At 40.6% G+C, this 20,972-nt stretch overlaps 2 protein-coding genes across 5 annotated transcripts in view; one reads left to right on the top strand and one right to left on the bottom strand.

The window, feature by feature from the left end:
- Positions 1-397: 397 nt before the first annotated feature.
- zgc:162879 (ras and EF-hand domain-containing protein) lies at positions 398-10,785 on the top strand. Of its 2 annotated transcripts, none has more exons than XM_044036509.1 (16): positions 398-681; positions 2,381-2,471; positions 2,688-2,777; positions 5,389-5,466; positions 5,558-5,673; positions 5,758-5,826; positions 6,673-6,754; positions 6,837-6,907; positions 7,565-7,757; positions 7,839-7,940; positions 8,680-8,824; positions 8,907-8,988; positions 9,670-9,784; positions 9,922-10,035; positions 10,154-10,230; positions 10,323-10,785. In XM_044036509.1, the coding sequence occupies exons 1-16, from the start codon at positions 503-505 to the stop codon at positions 10,423-10,425; spliced, it is 1,707 nt and encodes a 568-aa protein (XP_043892444.1). In that variant the 5' UTR covers positions 398-502; the 3' UTR covers positions 10,426-10,785. The 2 variants fall into 2 exon arrangements, with proteins under 2 accessions (XP_043892444.1, XP_043892443.1); XM_044036508.1 differs by having other exon boundaries at positions 2,688-2,783.
- The window catches only part of fkbp16 (FKBP prolyl isomerase 16), a 32,755-nt gene continuing 22,548 nt past the window's right edge, over positions 10,766-20,972 (bottom strand). For 2 of the 3 annotated variants that reach the window (XM_044036511.1, XM_044036510.1), the window contains 6 exons: positions 15,609-15,826; positions 14,295-14,497; positions 14,138-14,215; positions 12,703-12,738; positions 11,610-11,747; positions 10,766-11,236 (listed from right to left, as the gene is read on the bottom strand). In XM_044036511.1, the coding sequence (XP_043892446.1) occupies positions 11,150-11,236; positions 11,610-11,747; positions 12,703-12,738; positions 14,138-14,215; positions 14,295-14,497; positions 15,609-15,826 (760 nt within the window). In that variant the 3' untranslated portion in view covers positions 10,766-11,149. The remainder of the gene's footprint in view (positions 11,237-11,609; positions 11,748-12,702; positions 12,739-14,137; positions 14,216-14,294; positions 14,498-15,608; positions 15,827-20,972) is intronic. The other variant, XM_044036512.1, reaches the window with a different exon arrangement.

Below are 20,972 nucleotides of genomic sequence, written 5' to 3'. Positions count from 1 at the left end.
TATTGTATGTTGTCCTTGATGACTTCAAAACACCATAATATAGCATGTCGCCCAAAATCAGTCAAAAAAGTCATAGTATAGTATGTCGTCCAAAATCAGTCAAAAAAGTCATAGTGTAGTAAGTCGCAAAATCTCAAAAGTCAGTCCAAAATCAGTCAAAAAGTCATAGTATAGTATGTTGCCAAAATCAGTCAAAAAAGTCATACTATAGTATGTTGTCCAAAATTTGAAAAAATGTCATAGTTTAGTATGTCGTCCAAAATCAGTCAAAAAAGTCATAGTATAGTAAGTCGTCCAAAATCAGAGAAAAACGTCATCATTTAGTATGTCATCCAAAGTTTAAAACAAAAACTTTATACTAAACTTTATATAAGATTTTAAAAAATACAGGAATCTCACTGTCTAACATCTATAACAGCTTTAATCTTTAACACGTGGAGCTTTGACGTTAATTAGATGTTTTAGTGTCTGACTGGTATATGATGATGATTATACAGTATGAATGATCATGTGTTTCTTCTGCTCTAGTCTCAGGGAGCAGCTGGCTGATCTTTACCAGACCATTCATTCCTCTGCCAACATGACTCTGCTCCAGGAGTACGAGAAGACCATCCACACATTGATCACTCAGAGCCTGGACTACAGAGTGGAGTGTGAGCAGCTGGAGAGCAGCATGAAGCGGTAAGAGGAAAAAATACAGACATGAGAAATCAATGTTTGTGTGAAAGGATGACATCACATCTCTCCGTCATAACTACTTTCCAGTGCTTGACGTGCTTCAAAATGCGATGTTTGGATGAAAGAAAAATGCAAAAGATATCGTTTTGAAATCACTCATGCTTATGACCAGGTCTGGAATGATTGATGAGTTTGTATGTTTTTTTTTCTATAAATAAAAAAAGTTTTCTGATTTTTACAACTGGTTAAAATGTGAACATTTTCTGGTTTCTTTGCTCCATCTGACAAGGAAATCCTTAAAACTGAATCATTTTGCTTTGTGGACAAAACAAGACAATTGAGATCAATCAGTTATGAAAATAATCATTAGTTTCAGGCCTTCTCCATTTTAATGTGAAAACCTCACGTGACTCAAACACCAGCCGTGAAAGAAAAGCTCCATTAAACCTTCTTATTTTTTCAGTTTCACTTTCACCTCATTGTAGGCCTCCTTACATAAATCATTGCTCTGAATGTTCAGTAAAACTTCCTGAAACTAAGCAAACAACAGACAAACATGGCAGACATTAACTTATCTTTGTTTGTCTTCATGCTCGAGAAACAACTTCATAATGAAGCTTTAGATTCTTATGGAACTTTGTTTTGGTGTCACTCACTAAAAGAGATGTTGGTGGTAGCAGATTACAGATTACTCGTGTAAAACGCAGATCATTTTTTAATTTAAAAATGAATTTCTTTTAAATAAAAATATAGCAGCATGGATGTAGCTTATATTTAGTAGCAATATATTCTTGGCGAAATCAATATTTGGCCACGAGGGGTTAAACAAAAAATAAAAAAAACTCATTATTCATTATTTTATTACCTACCACTTAACTTTTGAGAGTCCTGAGTAGGGTATTTTGGAAATATTTCAAACTGGAAACTTTCCATAGGAGTTAATGAGACTTATCTGGACATTTTGGATTGATTTTAAAAAAACTGTGTCGTATACAAAATAGTGCAAACACCTTTCTTTATCAATGCTTCACTCTTTCATTGAACAACAAAAATATGATTATCGATAAAAATATATTGCTTAATTCCCATGGAACGTTTTCAGTTTGGAAAATTCCCAGAATTACAATCAGCCTGTTAAGAAACCTATTGAGTAATATAAAATGAACATTTTCTCTTCACAGTGAACATGCTTCACTTTTAGCTTTGTTTTGGTCTCCTCCAAGATTTTAGATACAATAATCGTCAGGTAGAGTTTGTTTTTCTGGAATTCTGTCATGGGGATTGTCTGGTGTAGTTGTTTAAATGTAGATTTTTCAATTTCAGTTGCACACACGTGAAGAAGTGTTTTTGTTTTCTTTCTGTGCCTGACTTAACAAAAGGGGGACATTCCTTATTCAAGGAAGTAGAAATACTAAAAGAAAATGTTCTGCCTTTCCTGTTCTTGTAATAATTTACAAAAAGGTGTTTTTTTTGTCTACCTATGTTCCCACGATGAAATCTATGGACCTTAAGTTGTTGTTTTTATTCACGTAAATGTGATTTAAACTTCTATACTTAGCGCACCTCTGGAATCTGCTATTTAAAACCTGGCCCTCCCTCGCCTCTGGGTGCTTGTCGTACTCTCTGATGAGAGCGGAGCAGAGTCACAACTCTGTGTAATCAGGCAGGTTCAGTTAAATGTACATTTTGTGCGCACACACAGAGCCGAGGAGATAAACAGCAGTCATCTGGCAGAAGTGGAGGACGACATACAGCAACAGCTCGTCAGAACTGAGGGGAGGGTGAGAGAAGAGGTGAGTGAGGGGGTTTATTGTGGGCGCAGTAAGAAAGCGACTAAAAGATGTTTTGTTTTTTTTCAAATCTTTCTACACATTACTCTGTTTCCTTAGTTAGTTAGTTTTGCAGTGCACGGCACACGACGCCCGCTGCAGGTTACATGTCAAAGACCTCACAAAGAGCCTCTGTAGAGTTCAAGGCCTCCCTAACTGCTGCCGGTTTCATGTTTGTAGGAGCGAAAGAAAATGGAAGAAGCTATGACGACCATGCAGAGGAAGCACAGGAACGAGGTGGCAGACCTGCGAGCGACTGTGGACAGACTGGTAAAGGTGTGTGTGTGTGTGTGTGTGTGTGTGTGTGTGTGTGTGTGTGTGTGTGTAACCCTAACCTAACCAAACACCAACTCTTGTGCAGTGATTCTTCTCAGGATGCTGCATTGACTTCCATTCATTTGGACAGAGCCTTATACTTAACCATAACCTGTTGAAATCAAATTTTTGCTGTGTATGTATATATTTTGGTTACTCGCTTCATATGCTTATCTATTTTTTTTGTTGTCATTTTAATATCGGGTCAAAACATCGTATACTCTGAAGTATCCAGTCTTAATAGATGCTGTTGCTAGTGTCCTAAAACTTTGAAGGAAACTTTAGTCAGAAACAAAGACTAACAACAGTCGCCCGGTGATAATGTGGACATTCTTGTTCTTCAACCACCAGCGTGTTACAAAGACTCTTTTACTGTAAGACACAAATGTCAAGAAAAGTGCTTCCAACAAACTATACAGTATGTTTTCCTTTTCGTACTTTTAATTCTGAGAATTACTCCTTCTTATTTTATTTTTATAAAAAAAAATCCATTTAATCCATTGCAACAGCAGTGTTTTTATTTTTATATATCAAACCAAACATTATGTAGCTTAATTGTCAATTCTAGCAACATAATCTATTTTTTATTCTTTAAGTTCATTACATTCATTACTGCGTTTACATTAAAACATACTGTATTACAAATCATATTTCCATTTAATATTAGTTCACTGAGATAAACAGCAGGTGGTGCAAATGTGCAGGTCACCACAGATGATAATGAAGATGGATAAATGTCTTTTATTGATCCAAAAACAGCAGAGATTTTGTCTTACGGGAACTCTACCATTCAAAAAATATAAATAAATGTACAGAAACACATTTCTGTAAAATGTAGAAAGATATAACTAAAGATAAAGTAATAAGCAGCTGTACAGAGGACTAAAATGTGAAACTATCAGAATGAAAAGCACAGATGCATGACATTGGGACATGAGGACACGAAGAGACGCTTAACTTGTGTGTGATTTCTAAACATCGTCCTTTATTCCGTGAATTTGTTTCCATTGCACTTATTCACAGTTAATAATATGAAAGTCTGCTTCACAAAGGCCTTAAAACGCTTTGAAACTGTGTTTAAATGCATTTCAAACTGTGTTAATGTAACGTGTGTGTGTGTGTGTGTGTTAGACAGTTAAAAAAAGACAGATAAACCAGTTTGGCCTATGTACTGGGCTATAATATTTACCTAATGCTGTTATTTCTGCACTGACGTGTTTAAGTTGGCCTGATACGTTGTACAGTAAGAGATTCCATTGATGCCAGAGGCGGTGACACGTTGTTTCGGTCTCAGTCCTTCTGCAAAGTTCATCGCAGGGATCGGTAAATGTCAATGTTTATTTTCATGCAAAAATAAAAAGGCTATTAAAGCCCTGGGAGGTGACGGCACATAACGTTGCCGGGCAACAGTCGGAATCAAAACACAGACATTGGTCACATTTTAAGCGGCGTATTTTATACCAGGCAGTAAATATGTCGGGCAACTCGTCTCGTTTTCACAACTGTTTACATAAAAAGTGAAGACGGGGGTTAGATCACTCCGTCTCCTATGCTCTGCTGATCTCAGGATCTTTGGTGATCCGGTGAAATCCCCGACCCCCGTTTTGTTGTCCTACAGCTATCCACATCTTTCCTTTTTTATAAAAACAGAGAATAGACAAGATGTGGGCGCCATAAGGGTTCTAGTCTGGTTGACAATATGGGTCCCAAGCAGGTTTGTCTGTGGTTTCCAGAGTAGCCCCACCAGTGTTTCCTCACTTCAAGCCACTCAGTACCCTGTCCACACTACCTGGGTACAGTAACATGGGCGGGTGATGTCCCCATGGAAACCACAGACAAACCCACTTAGGACCCATGATGTCAACCTGAATAGAATGGTTCCTGCCAAAATGGCGTTGTTTGGTTCCAAGTCTTACATGACGTCAACTATCAGAGCCTCTAAATAGTGTAACTAATACCTGAAGCTCTACACAGGGTTCCCACAGGTATTTGAAATCCTTGAACGTTTGTAAAAAAAATGTCAAGGCCCTTGAGACAATTCTGCGCGAGAAAGAAGTTGTTATTTGGGTAAATGTCTCGCTTGTGTGTTGCGACGCCACCTGGTCCTGCTCTCCCTCTCTCTCTCTCTCTCTCTCTCCCTCTCTGCCGTTGACGTGAGATTCCGTGCAGAACAATGAGCGAGTAAAGTTAAGCAAGAGAAAGACTGACTTTGACCGAGACCCCAAGGACAATCGCTTGTCCAGATGCGGAGCGTGCTGCAAATCAATAAAAGTGGACGCCGTCCTCCCGTCTTAAGCTGTGTCGGTCCTTGAATGTGAGGGCATTGGTCCTGGAAAGTCCTTGAAAAGGCCTTGAATTTGATGTTAACTAAGGTGTGGGAGCCCTGCCTGCCAAATATGACGTTGTTTTGGTTTGGAAGTGTTGCAGGATGGGATTGTGTGACATCTAAACTGCTGCTTTGTTGGCTAATAGGTGAAAGTGCAGGTCTGGAAATTCAGGTCTAACACAGTGAGTCTGGCGTTGCTTCATCCGCCACCTAAGGAAATACTATGTGTCTGTTCTGCAGAGTCAGCAGGACACCGAGTCCAGCCAAGCGAGGGAGGAGGTGGTCAGGCTGAACAGACAGATCGCTAACCTCTCCATCGTGAGTCGCGTTGCCGTTGATTTAAAGTCAATCACAATCATGTCTGCGCGGGATGTTCCACTTATTCGTCCATTGTCCCCCCCCCCGACAGGAGAACGAGCAGCTGCGCTCGTCTCTGCTGCAGGCCCAGACGGACATCGCCGTCCTGCACTCGGAGCTGGACAAGCTGAAGAACATGTACACGGACCAGAAATCTCAGCATGACAGGTCAAGCACTGTTGTCAGAGAATCATCCACGTGCACAGACTGGGATCCAAATTGCAATGTTTCTCGTTTGTTTTTTTTCTACAGAGAAAAAGAAGATTTGAAGACGATGTTGATGGAATACCAGTCGTACTCGAGTCAGATTCAGATTCTCCAGTAAGTCTGTTTCCATGGATACTGAATAAACATGCAACTACACAACTATACTCCATTTATAGTGTGTGTGAACCAACCTCAGACCACCAGAAACATACAGTGTGTTTAGTTAAAAATCATAGTAAAGCTACAGTTTGAAGCTTTACTATTGTATTTTTGGTTTGTCCTTCATGTATTATAAGAATAAAAGTAAGAAGAAACGTTTCTAAACAAGGTTACACAGTGCTTCACAAGGTTTGAAAGAATAAAACCAAGCAACTAAAAAACAAATTATCTATATAATATAATAATAAAACCCCTCCTCTTTATGCTTCTGCCTCTCGGGGTCACCACAGCGGTATAATAAGAAGTTATAATGTCAACATAAGCAATTAAAACAATCTTCCAATAAGACAGTTTGCTAAAATTAAGATTACAAAAGACTTGAGTAAGAAAATAAACATGATTTAGTGATTTATTATAGTTTACCTAAAATATTCAATCTTGATTATTGGTCCTTTCTTTGTCGTAACGGTCTCATAATGTCTTTAAATCAACAATATTTGTTTACTAATATATCAGTATCAGACATTTATTTACACCCCTCCCCCCAAAAATGAATTAATAAATTAAATTTCACTTTTCAATTCATTATTATGTTAAATTAGTTGCCAATACAACAGTTTTACACACACACACAAAGTCTGAGTTGGACGTTATATTGACTTAGATTCATTTCCTCTTAACCTTAACTTAACCCTGTCCTCATCCTTAAACCACATGTCTTCACCTTGACGTATAACAATTGACGTTTTTGTCCCTGTATAAAAACTGCATGTCTTGCTTTCATTTCCTTGAACTCTTTAGGGAAATGAACCAAACGCTGTACGACAGTAACGACGGGCTTCGCTCGGCGTTGGCCACTGAAGTCGTTGCTGCTAAACGGAGGGTAAGTCAAACACAAGCTTTACTTTTACTGACTTAATTCAACGTTTTCGGTTGATGACGTCGTAAAAATCTGCTCTCCATAGCTGCCGCCCCAAAATGAAATCCCCGCCCGAAAGATGAAACCCCTCCGACAGAGCACGCTCAACCTCAGCAGGTAAATGAAGCTCCTGTCTGTTTAAAGGTGCAGTGTGTGGGATTCAGCAGCCTCTAGTGGTGAAGTTGCACACTGCAGCTGAATATTCATGAAAACATGAACGTGAACTTTAAAATAAATCTAAATAATTCATTTATATTCAGGGTTTTTTTCACCTGAATCTTACACACTGGACCTTTAACTTTAACTCAGTGGTTCTCAAAGACTGGGTCGGGATCCACACATGGTTCGCCGGCTAATTTTTTTGGGTCCCCAAACACATTTTTTCCGGATTTTGCCAACTTTTTTATTAAGAGTCATGTGTGAATGTTTTAAATAACATGCATCAAATCAAGTTTTAATTCATTTTTGTTAACATTAGGGCTGCAACTAACAATTATATTCAAAATCGAGTACTTGTTTGGACCGTAAAATGTCAGAAAATGTTGATCAAACCTGGAAATGATGATGCTCTCAAATGTCTTGTTTTGTCCACAAGAAACCAGAAAACATTTAAGCTGGCCTTAATTATTAAAAAAATACTTGGTTAATTTACTCGATTAATAACAGATTAATTGAATAATCGTCGCCACCCTGGTTAGCAAAGTTCGGAAATGATTCATTTAAAAAAATCTAAAAGATATGCCTGTAAATGTGGTCCTGTCACATTTCGTGCAGGTCTGAGTCCGATCCCACCAAAACCACGTACTCCCACGTGGCCACCTGGGCCGATAAATACCTGGACAGCGGAGTGTCTCTGCCCATGGACACAGCAGATATTTTAGGCAGCGACTACGACAGCGACGACAGCGACAGAGGCTCAGCGCAAACGGTCCACCACAGTTACTCCTGCGTTCCGTCTGATGTGGAGGTCAAAGCACAAACGTGTATGAACGTCAGTTTGCCACTCAGTTAAAGACTTGAATCAATTCTGTTACATTTCCTGTGACAGATATCGGAGGTCAAATCTGAGGCTGCAGTATCGATGGCGCCCAGCAGGGGGACCTCCATCACGTCGTCTTTACGGAGACGTCTGTCCGTGTTTTCCTCAAAGGTGAAAAATAGAATAATAATAATTGTTTTTTCAGAAGTGGTGGAACATGAACATGTCATGGAATCAAAGGAATACTTGGTGTTTTTCTCCTGACGTCTCCAGATCACAAAATAAAAACTATAAGACACAGCTCCTGACTGCACGGAGTGATTTTACCTCTTCTGATCTGTAGAAAATGTCGACTCATGGTCCATTTACTGGATTTTTGCAGAGGCTTTCAGTTACATCTCATCGTCCTCTTTCATCAATGGGCCTTTTTACCACAGCAGACACGACAACACGCTTTAGCGGGAAAAGCACAGGTGTTACTGATACCATTGACAACGGCCGCTGTGTTCCGCTCAAATAAATCAAGACAAGTCAAGTGTTAACTCTGAACTCTATTACAGGAATAGTTTAGTTTTTTTTGACACAGCGTGACACACAGACACTCGTTCTCACCTAATAAAAGCTATAAATGTACAATTATATCACAATGTTTTCCACTTTTTTTTCGCCATTTGACAGACTTTTCTTGCAGGAAACGGAAGTTTGTAAACGCACCAAAGTCCAGCGAAAAAAAACACAATTTTTTTCTGTGGAGTTTGGTGCAGGAGCGTGAATGTTTCATAAACTTAATTTTCTCTGTAAAACAGTTGGGTTAAGCAGCAAATATATTTTATTATTGCTTATTGACTTTACATACTTGAAATGAAAGAATTCTCACATCACATTTGTCCCTTTTTTTAAACCCATACAGCCTGTGGAGGCAGACGTAGAAGAGACCGAGGGGCCCGTGCCGATGTACCGCCTGGTTTTAGCCGGAGACGCCGGAGCAGGAAAGTCCAGCTTCATGCTGAGGCTGACGCTCAACGAGTTCAAAGAGACCATTCAGACGACGCTGGGTGAGCGGCGCGTTCAAACACTGGCACGTACTCAAACACTGACACCTTTCAATGTACTGTGTGTGTGCTCTTTGATTCTCAGGAGTCGACTTCCAGATGAAGAGAATGTTGGTGGACGGAGAGAAGACGAGCCTGCAGATATGGGACACAGCCGGGCAGGAGAGGTGCGGTGTCAGCCAGTTTATAACCAGACTAGTACAGGGTTCCTTGAAATCCTTGAAAGGTTTTTGAAAACTGCCCTAAATAGTCATGGGTTGTTGAAAGTGCTGGAGTTTTGAATTTAGGTAAATGTCTGCCTTGTTTGTTACGACGCCACCTACTGTTTCATGCCCCACAGCGCTTGATGTTGGAGTCTAATTTCTGTCTCGCTCCGCCGCTGTTCGTGAGATTCCGTAACGCTAAGCACGAGAGAGCAAATGACGAGATCCAAGATCTCTGTCTCACCAAAAAAAAGACTTCCAAGATCCCAAGGACAATCACTTGTCCAGATGCAGATTTACGTGCTTCAAATCAGTAAAAGTGGATGAAGTGGCGCCTCTTACAAGTTGTGTCAGCACATTCGGCCCTTGAATTTGAGGGAATTTGTCCTGGAAAAGGCCTGAAATTTGATGTGATGCCTGGGAAATTATAATTCCAAGATCTGTCTCACCAAAAAAAAAAAAATTTCCAAAGAGTGATTTGTCCAAGATCCCAGGGACAATCACTTGTCCAGATGCAGATGTGCGTCAATCAAAGTGGACGTCATCCCATCTTAAGCGCAGCACATTGTCAGGCCTTGGATTTGAGGGAATTTGTGCTGGAAAGTCCTTGAAAAGCGTGTGACAAATATGTCTCTCCTTCTTCAGGTTCCGCAGTATCGCGAGGTCCTATTTCCGTAAAGCTCACGGCGTCCTGCTGCTCTATGATGTCACTTCAGAAAGCAGCTTCCTGCACGTCAGGGAGTGGGTGGATCAGATTCAGGTGACTATAAAAATCTGTAAAAAAAAAAAAGATGAGGGAAGCAGAAATATATACTGTATATATATATATATATATATATATATATATATATATATAAATATATATATAAAAATCCTCCTCCTTTTGTTTTTAAACAGGATTCAACGGATGAGAAAGTCCCCATGTGTGTTATTGGAAACAAGGTGGACCTCCGAGAGCAGCTCGCGGGGGGGAGGTGTGTTAGCACTTCGCATGGCGAGAAGTTGGCCAAGGTGCGTAGCTTTCATTCCAGCTATTGAAAAAGAAAAAAGAGTGTTGACACAGACACCCTGCCGCCCAGGTGGTTAAATAAACTGAGTGCACACAGGTATGTTGATGCTTTCCTCGCAGGAATACGGAGCGTTGTTCTGCGAAACGAGCGCCAAGGATGGAACCAACGTCGTGGAAGCTGTGCTTCATCTAGCGAGGTAGGAGGTCACAAGTGGGGGAAGTCGGGGGTTTGAACGTGTTTTTCTTCACACTCGGTGGGTTTCTTTTTTCTTTTTTTCTTTCTCCACAGAGAAGTCAAGAAAAATGTGAAACTGCAGGATCAGTCGGATTCTCACGTCAAACTGAGTCAATCCAGCCCGAAGAAGACTCTCAACAACTGCTGTGGACTGTAGACGTGTCGACAGGAACAACCGAGCGATGGAGGACACAGCGTTTTTTACATTTTCTAATGAAGAGCTGAATGAAGAATTGTTTTAACCTTTTTTAAAAAAAAAAAAAATATCTCATCTAAATCTTTAATCCTTAAATATATACGTTTATGAATGCACACATTTGTAATCGTGCTCATGTTTGTCTCAGGTTTTCTACTTATTTTCATAGGGATTTTATGACAAATAAATAAAGAATATCAACGTATAAATACTTTTAAAAGGTTCGCAGAGATAAATAATAACCATATACTCGTAATCAATGCACTTTTCTCTTTAAAACAAAACCACAAAGACCAAAACGTTTTAAAAATGTTTTTTTATTTGAAGCATCAGTGTAAGCCACAGGGCAGCTTTACTGAAAGAAGCAAAGTACAAAGAATTGCATTGTTGTTGTTGTTGTTGTTGTTCACTAAAATACATTTTTTTATGAATTTCCAAATAAAATATTTCACCCGCAAAGATCTTTGCTGCTATCGTGAAATAAATTCACCCCTGCAATGTCACTAATTCCTCATTTACATAAATACTGCAACACAAAAGTAAACACACACGTAAATAAGAAAGATTTCTTCAGACTTTTCTCCTGTCTTCAAATCACTCGACTCAACAGAGAGAGACACGGAGCCTCGGCGCTCGCACAGGACCGCGGTGATGATGATTTCCAAAGTGCGACCAGCGGAAAATCTCATTGTCTTGCAGTGATTATCACCGACGTCACTAAGCTTCCCAAGGCCACCACCAGAGCTCCGAGGACAAACTTCCAGGAAAACCCCTAAGAGAAAAAAAACAACAACAATGCAGAAACAAAAACACACATGGTTCACACAGTCGCACACCGGCCTGGTGTTTATCAGGATAAGATTTTACAGTAGCTGCAGGCAGGGCCGGACCAAGGCATGAAAACCTCCAAGGGGTGGGCCTTGAGCTTAAGTTATTTGGATTTATTTCGTAGTTAAAGATTGAAGATATAAAACCAAACTCATTAAACTGGTTTACTTGTTTAATTCTAAGGTTTAAAAAAAACAATAGTAAAGCTCTGGCTACTCTGAGGTGATGGAAGGGGCTCCCAAATCAAATTCAGCTTAGGGCCCCATAAAGGCTTGGGCCAGCCCTGGCTGCAGGTGCTATTTCTGGTTTGGACTTACAGGTGGCGTCTTCTTGGACGGCATCACAAAGGGTGGGACATTTTCTCCAAGTATCTTTGCAGGTTTGGACTTCCACTCCTCTGTGTCTTTGTCTCCTAACTGTCTCCTGACGAGTTTAGATAACTCTAAGTGGATCGCCTGAGGAAGAAAGGAAAGGAAGGAAGAAAATAATAATGGAATATTGACAAAAATAAAGGTGGTGCAAGATGGTGCAGTTTTAAAAAATGTCCAGCAGGTGGGAGCAGAGCTCTGAAATACAAAGCCCCAAAGACCAAAGCTGGAAAAAAAAAAAGAATCATACCAGTCTAAATGTCTATGATTCATTTCAAAAAAAGCCCTTTATATCATAATTTGCAAACGCTTCGATGAGACACAGCGGCTCGTAACTCGGACTTCGCCTGTTTTCCGATCAGTGGACAATGATGTCCTCAAGGGCCGACTAAATCAGGTTTCTCCAAAGTATTTTATGCAGCATTGAGACAAGGGTGCAATTACCAGAGCAGCAGATATTTTCGTTTTGTCTAGACAAGACCAGACATACTATTTGTGTGTGCGCTCCATAGGTCAGGTCATGTTATACTGGAAGCAGTGCTTTGTAAACAGCTGATAGAAAAGTGGAGCGTCACACAAGACAACTAACACACTGTCCGGCGTGTTATTCTATTATTGTTGTGACACTTAATCTTAATCCTATAGCACAGAGAGAGAGCCTATGTTGCAGCAGGGCAGGACAACTCTGTCTTTTAGACTCCACGGTGACACTATTTAGCTCATCCTTGTGCTATTTCTACCACGTTTGCCAAACGGCTCCGAGCACTGCGGTCACATCTGTCGACTGCCAGATGTGTCGCAGTGCCAGATTCTCCGCGGAGGATTTGGCAGATTAGACAAACCGCACAAGCGAGACAGAACAGGCCCTTTGGTTTGGAGGTGCAGGGAGCAGCTCGCTGGGATCGCTCCCGTTCTCAGGCTAATGTGGCGGCAACGTTAAGTGTGAAGAGGTGGCACGCACAACAAGTGTTCGACAACAAGTTGGAAGACGTCGGTGAGGATGGATTCATTTCTGAACCTGGGAATAAAAGGAAGGAATTACCTTTTGTACCTGGACTGCAGAGTTCTCCTTATCAAGCTACCCTCCACAACGACAAAAGCAAAGAGAGCATTACATTCTTCTTCTTGGGCAAATTATGTTGAGGCACAGAGCAGCTGAAGACTTCAAAAACAAAACTCAGCTGCACTCAAGTCTCTCAAGAGCAATGTGGCCTCAGAAATGACGTTTGAAACTAGGAGGACTCTCTTTGTTGCTCGCTGTGAGACCAAACTAACCATTTGCAGCAGAAGGGCCTTGAACATAGATGATTAAAAATGTGATGGCACTGTAGCTGAGACAAGGAGAGACAACAAACTAACAAAGAGACAACCACTGATGTGGCACTTCACTGATCTACAGTAAGTGAAAGACACACAAAGGCCCACTTAGGTCTGGATTAAGCTTCAAATCTGACAGAAACTTAGGGATGAAACTTCAAATTTTGGAGAAAGTATTGTATCTACTATAAGTATCCTTCCAACCTACCAACCAATATATCTACCGTGCTGCTAACCAATCTACCAACTATCTACTGTATCTCCCAATCTAGCTACCAATCTACTTACAAATCTACTACCAATCTACCCACCAATTTACCTGCCAATCCATTTACCAATCTATCTACCAATTTACTTACCAAACGATCTAGCAATAAATCTACTTACCAATAAATCTACCAATCTATCTACCAATCCATTTACCAATATATTTACCAATCTACCTACCAATAAATCTACCAATTTATTTACTAATATATTTATATACTAATCCATTGACCAATCTATTTACCAATCAATTACCAATCTACTCACCAATTTACCTGCCAATCCACTTACCAATCTACCAGTTTACTTACCAAACTATCTAGCAATAAATCTACTTACCAATAAATCTACCAATCTATCTACCAATCCATTTACCAATATATTTACCAATCTACCTACCAATAAATGTACCCGCCAATGAATCTACCAATTTACTTGCCAATCTATCTAGCAATAAATCTACTTACCAATCTACCCACCAATAAATCTACCATTTTACTTACCAATCTACCACCAATACATCTGCAAATCTACTTACCAATCTACCTCGCAATATATCTACCAATCCACAAACCAATAAATCTACCTACCAATTTATTTACTAGTATATTTATGTACTAATCCATTGACCAATTTACTTACCAATTTGTTTGCCTACTGATTTACTGCACTACCTATTTATCTCTCATTAATTTCTTCCTACCCACCAACATGTCTCCACTTCCTTCCTACCAACCACAGCCATAATGATGATAATAATAATAATAATAATAATAATAATAATAATAATAATAATGATAATAAGAAGAATAATACCACTTATAAAAATAATAATGGGGCCTATTTCTAGAAAAGGGATTCACAGACAGACGAGCTCACCCACATAAACTCACCTTGGTGGCCGGCTCCAGCCTTAAGGCCTTTTTCAGCAGCTCCATCGCCTCCTTGTATTCGCTCTTGTCTGACAGGAGCTGAGAGGAACACATAGACATATTCATTTACGGGTTGATAGATATGAAGACCAGATGCACCATGTGGTCTCTCCCTCACCTTCCCGGCCCTGTACAGGGCCTTGACATTGTTTGAGTCCAGGGTCAGGACATCCCTGCTGGTGTGCAGCGCCTCGTCGTACTGTTCCAGTTTGATCTGAGCCGCCGCCAGGTTGTTCAAACACTTCACCCGGGAGTCCCGCACCTCCTCCTCCTCCTCCTCCTCCTCTGCCTCCGCGCTGCTGCTGCTGCTGCCGCCGCCATCTGCACAGAGACGGAGCAACATGGCTGACGTCTTTGTTCTGCGCCGTGGACAATTTAATCTGGAGGACGACTGACAAATACCTACATGTTTATCTGACTGTAGTGTTTTTATTCCTTAATCCTTGACTTTGAGAACCATGTGTAATGTGGTGGTATCTGCATGGACACGCATTATTTTTATCAGAAGATTTGTCCCACGGTTCAAGTGTTATTAATTAATGGTGCACTCATGAAATCCTGGTGCAGATACAGAGAATTAAAGTAAGAATTTGGAGATATTAATGTCTTATTTGTTTAGGTTTGGACACAGAAACACTTATCCAATTATCTTTAACAATACATTACATACATTATCCACTTACTCAAAATGGATGGATGGATAAAAAAGCTAGAGTCCAATAGTTACTTGTAAAAAATACTGCTAATGGACGTTAGTGAATTAAGCTCAGAATGAGCCAAAAATGAGTTCAACTGCCGCCGTCTCTGCTTCATTATACTAATCTCTTCTTTCCTGGCCACCTTCTCATCTGCTAATTAGAGGATCTCGATGCCCTGATGAACTCCTCTCTTCAGTGCCACCGCCAGTTCACTCGCCGCTCCTCCATCATTGACGCATTATGAAGCAGTTCATGTTCCTCCCTCCGCCGACTATGTTTGGGACACAGTTTCCTCCCGGGCCCACCCCTGCCTCGTCAGTGATCAGAGTCATTAAGAAGGTAGAAATAATACGGAGGCTGATTAGCTTTAATTATGCTCTAGAATTATGAAAAAAATCAGTTTTTAGGGCCCCCTAGTGTGGTGGGGGCCTCGGGTGCATGTGGCTGTGCATGGTGATGGTGTGATTAGCGTGATGGCAGACTGGAGAGCAGCACAGGGCTTGTTATGTCACTCTGGGCTGAGATTGGATGTGGAGATGCTGCGACTGAGCTTCTGCGTCAGACGTCGTGTTTTGGTCGCACACTTTTATCCGCTTTCATTTCCACCCTCTCCTGGGAAGATAATACTCACATCAACTATCACTACACTTTCCAGGTAAAGCTGACACTATGGAAATTCTGTTTTTTTGTTTTTTTTTTTCCTATGAATAAATTCAGGTTTTGACGTGCGTTACCTCGGCCACATGTGGTTAGCACATCCAGAGCCATACAATAGGCCCTGGCAGCCATGCAGTACTCCTCTCTCTGGAAATGGACGTTTCCCCGCTCTCGTTTCTGGTGGCCGATGCGGATGCGGTCTGCGATGGGCAGAGTTAATGGGTCTGGTTTCTCTCTAATGTCCAGCAGCTGCAGCTGGTAGAGTAGAGGAGCCCAGGCTGGAATATCAGGCTGTCTGCACACACACACACACACACACACACGCACATGCACAGAGATATGAATAAGACCATTCATCACAGTTGAAATCCATCAAGGAATCAATCTGTTTTGTGTGTGTGTGTGTGTGTGATTTTGCCTGATAGAAAAGGAGAAACAAGCCTGGTTCACATCGTGCTCACAAAACCTCATTTTCAACGGTGACACTTTACCAAAGGTATACTGTTGTAAAAAGGAATATTGCAATTTCTTCACTTCGCATTTGACATGGTTATATGAACCTTTGTTATTTATGAAATGAAATAATGATGAATTAAATCAACTAAATTCTCCTTTCTCTCACTTAAATTAACCCCCCATTTGAAAAAAGAGAAAACATAACTAATCACTTTGGATGAGAAATAATAATTAAAAACATGTTATTAGGTATCTTATAGTCCTAGAATCAAATTTTAACTATCACATTTTTTAAACCCAACAGCATTTTCAACATCAATTTCATTCATATACACAAAAAATGCACCGCAATAATGCATGTATGTTTAAATATATAGTCATTTTGGAATCTCTCTGTGTCCGTGTGCAGCTGCAACATCTGACTGAACCTCAGTGAACCATGTTGTATCTCTGCCCTGAATCACACAAATGTATTTTATTTACAATTTCCCTGTTTTTTTAAAAAAACAACAAAAACATCAGTAGGTTTTTTATCTCGCGCTCAGACCTTAATAAAGACCACACTATTGCATCTGCTGTGGTTTTGCTGCAGCTAAGAAATCCTCGAGGAGGTTTAGGCTCCTAAGTTTTCCAGTTTGATTAGAGGCAGACACTCTCTCCGACCAGGAAGTCTTAAATAGATGAGAAAGATTTAAAAGTAATACAATAAATGAAGTACAGCTTCTATACTCGAGGCCTCTTCAACGGTATCTCCTCAAAAACAAAGTAATATTTGTGTTTGTTGTCTTTAAATGAGCTTTGACAGCTGCTCTGCTCCGGTGTCGATTCAGTTTCGGTTGCATCCAGCCGCTCACGCGCCCGCCGCGTCTTAAAAAGCAACAGTTGATGGAACCCGAGTGACAGCGGCTCATTTGAGCAAACAGAGAATTTGAAAGTGATACGACGAGCCTGCGAGCGAGTCATTGGCTTCGTCTTACTCAGGAGTCACTCAAGAAAAGAAAGTTAATTGGGTTTTCAGTCGCTTGGCCGCTTTAACCACACGCCACACACGGGTCTCTGCGGTGAGCGAGTGAGAGTAAATGAATAGGTTTGAAAAAAAACACAAATATGACTGAAAAATATGGACAAATGAAAGAAAACGGATTATCTTTCATGTTTAAATGTAGTGTATTTAAATCTAAAGTGTCAGAAACTGACAGAAATGTAACATAAGTATGTTTGTGTGAGTGTTCAAATAAAAACAATTGTTTTTTTGTTGCCTTAAAATGATTATTTTGAAGCCGAAGCTCACGGTGGGCTCACACGTTCATGTCGATGCTATCGGAGATTAGCATCATAGTTAGCCAGCTAGAGTTGCTAATGTTGCTAAAGCTATGGTGACGTGATCGCGATTTGTACGGCAACAAAACAATCATCAACAGGGTTCCCATATGTCCTTGAAATCCTTGAAAGTATATGAATTTGAAAAAACGAAATTCAAGGCCCCTGAACGTTTTGGAAAATTGGGTCATTGAAAGTGCTTGAATTTTCCTTGCAAGAAAGAAGTTAAGTTGATAACTACCACAGCTGTAAGGTGCATTGAAAATAACCTTGAAAGTCCTTGAAAAATGCTTGAATCTGACCCTGTCCTTAAATTTAAGTACATTGGTCCTGGAGAGTCCTTGAAAAGTCCTTAAATTTGATGTTAACCACGGTGTGGGAACTCTGCTTTGACTGAAAGATGTGTTTGGGTTGTATAGCTGTGTCGCGTAATTTGATTGGCTTTCATAGAGATATTAGCATAACCTGATTTGATTATAAGCTGATATGCACACGCTTTATGGTATGTACAGGCCACCGTAGTTCCCTGACATGCTTGTGAAAGGGAGTGCGGATGGAAGTTGTCTTTTTTTGACAACTTCCTGCAGTCTCACCACTAGATGTCACTAGTTTGTGCACACTGTACTCAAACAGGATCCTGTCGTTTTCATGGGTTCAACAAAATAAAGGTCTAAAAACTAATGACGTTGGACTTCAACCTGTGACCAGTGTTTCCTGCAAAGCGATAGTGCTGGGAGTCGTGTCAAGCCATAAATTATTCAAACTGGTTGTGTCAGTGACACAATTTTTGCCTGTCAAACAGAATTAGTTGTATCCTTAGTTACTGCGAGGGCTTTGTCAGCAGGTGGGATGAGGTTACCCTTTCACCTTTTCTCTCTGGAGACGTGGTCCACTGTCACCGGAGTGTGAAACCAGCAGCTAAGCCCAGGTCTCAGAAACCTGAGCCAGATCCCTGCACCGGGAACGTTATCTCTGAGAGCTGTGAAAGCGTAGACGTGAGTCTCCCTCGGAAGCTGAGCGAGAGACTCACAGCTGACAGCAGCTTGTTTTCTGCTGCATGTTTTTACAAGGATCAGAGAGCGTCTGCTGTCAGAGTTGTGTAACAGGCTTTTGGGAAGCGGCAGATGTGGATTAATTTAGGAAGAACATACAGAGGAGCACACGGTCCGACTCCCAACCCCGAAATAAAGTGACACTTGTGCAGTAAAATGCACTTGTGCTGTAGCTTTGTGTGGTCCTTGAATACTTTTGTCGTATCTGAAACTCTTGCGCAATATTCCAAAGGCTGCATGTTATGTAACTACATACAATAACAGTGCGGTGAATAACACACACAGTGTCCTGCGTGTACTGTGTAACGTGAACTGCAAGTTCTGCAAATTCACTGCGGACAGAATAACTTCATATATACGAAAGTGTTTCTTCTTACTTGCTTTCTTATGATTCTTATCAGTGCAGACAAATAGGAAATGTTGGCTTTTGAGTAAACAACTCTTTTGCTTCACTCATTAATGACAATGTGTTGCATCTGAAAACACAAAGATTTAGATAATGTTACATAGCACTGGTAGTCCTCATGTTTAAGATGCATTATACTTGAGTCATCATCATCATCATCATCATCTACCGCTTTATCCTCCACTAGAGGGTGGGCCTGTGCCAATCTCAGCTACATCGGGCGATAGGCGGGGTACACCCTGGACAGTCCGCCAGTCCATCGCAGGGCCACACACACACAGATAGAGACAAACAACCATTCACTCTCACACTCACGGTAAATTTAGAGTGTCCAATTCACCTAATCCCCACATTGCATGTTTTTGGACTGTGGGAGGAAGCCGGAGAACCCGGAGAGAATCCCGCGCACACACGGGGAGAACATGCAAACTCCATGCAGAAAGGCCCTTGTTCTCGCTGCAAGGCAAGAGTGCTAACCACTACACCACCATGTGGCTACTTAAGTCATACATTGCATTAATTTATATATAGTGAAGTAACATTGCCATTGTATCAATGTCAAGACAAGGACTCAAATCGATATCTAAACAATATTATTTATTTATATAAACTATATACAATAAAAGAATCATGGGATGAACGTGACGACCTTACGCCGCTTCGAACCAGCCATGGTGCACTGACTCACACTTTTGCTGCTTCTCAATCCTCTGTATTTCTCTCTCCCTGTCACCGTCGCGGCCAGCTGTTTTCCAGCGCCTCTATTCAACCTAAGGCCCGCCCTACTCTGCCTGTGATTGGCTGACTAGTACTGGCCAATCAGAGACAGGCAGGATGTCCCCTTCACTGAGTAAAAAGAGTTGCCGGTCCAAATCTAATCTCCGCCAAAATGGATCCAAACTCAATGACATGTCGGTTCCAAACTATTGGTGACCTATGTTATACACCCTTTTACTCTTTAACACACAACCCCTTTTTTACTTGCTTTAACAATCTTAGAGACAGAAAAATGTCCTGTGAGTAAGTAACTTTTGCCCGTTTTTCCCAGAATAACTTCCAATATCTGTCACTTTACTGCATGTTAAAATAGTGTATTAACAATTTGAAATGAAGAACAACAAAAAGATATGCACGCATGTTAAATTAGACTTTTGAACAGTATAAAACATATTTACCATAACATTTGTTTGAGCCTTTGTCTCATTGTGTAAAAACAGCCTGATTCTCCGGCTTCCTGCAACCGCACAAGTAAAATTACCGTAATAACCACATGCTGACTTTTGTGAAGTATCAGAAAAAGGAAAAACTGCAAATACTTGCAATCACTTTTTCAATTTTGAGGATTTAAACACAGTAAATATCGTGCGAAATAAGCCTTGAAGACACTGTATCTGTTGCCTTTTACATGTAAGTAACATCTAAAGGTGCATCAGCGCCACAGTCTAATTCAAACATGACAGCAAGGATGTGTTACAACCACACCGTCATGTTTGGCTGATTCTGTTTCCATACGCACGGAGCGTAGCCGCTTCTGCCGGCTCGTGACTCACGCAGGTCGGACACATCAGTGGAGAAGTGATGAGTCATTGCTTATTAATGACTCTCGCAGGTACAGCTGCTTCAGTGCAAACAGACTGAATGTGCCCGCCGGAGAACGGAAACAGAACATCTCTGTATCTCACACACACACACACACACACAGGATTCAACAGGTGACACTTAGGCATTACAGTATATTGTTAAGCTCAGCAAATAAACAAGCACTGCAGGACCACAGAGTGCAGAACACCCCGTTACTTTATCTGTTCTTTTACAGTATGTTGATGTCATCAGTCAGTCACAACTCTATAAAGGCATTAAGGCATGAAGACAGGGTCAAGACCACCTGGCGGCTTATAGACCAAGGTGATTTAAGTGACTTGCAATATGGGGATCACGTAAATTGGTCACTATAACGTGACCGTAGGTGTAAATGTGAGCGTGAATGGTTGGTAACCTGGAGGATAAAGCGGTAAAGAATGGATGGATGGATGGATGAGCAATGTTGTTGGTGCCACACAATCATCTCTAGGGTTGACCAGAGAAGGATCCATATATATATATATTTTTTTTATATATATATATATATATATATATTTATATATATATATATATATATATATATATATATATATATATATATATATATATATATACATATATACATA

Source organism: Solea senegalensis, linkage group LG10 (genome assembly GCF_019176455.1).
Source record: "Solea senegalensis isolate Sse05_10M linkage group LG10, IFAPA_SoseM_1, whole genome shotgun sequence".
NCBI lineage: Eukaryota > Metazoa > Chordata > Actinopteri > Pleuronectiformes > Soleidae > Solea > Solea senegalensis.
Note: the sequence above shows the minus strand (reverse complement) of the source record. Positions and strands in the feature narration are given on the sequence as shown.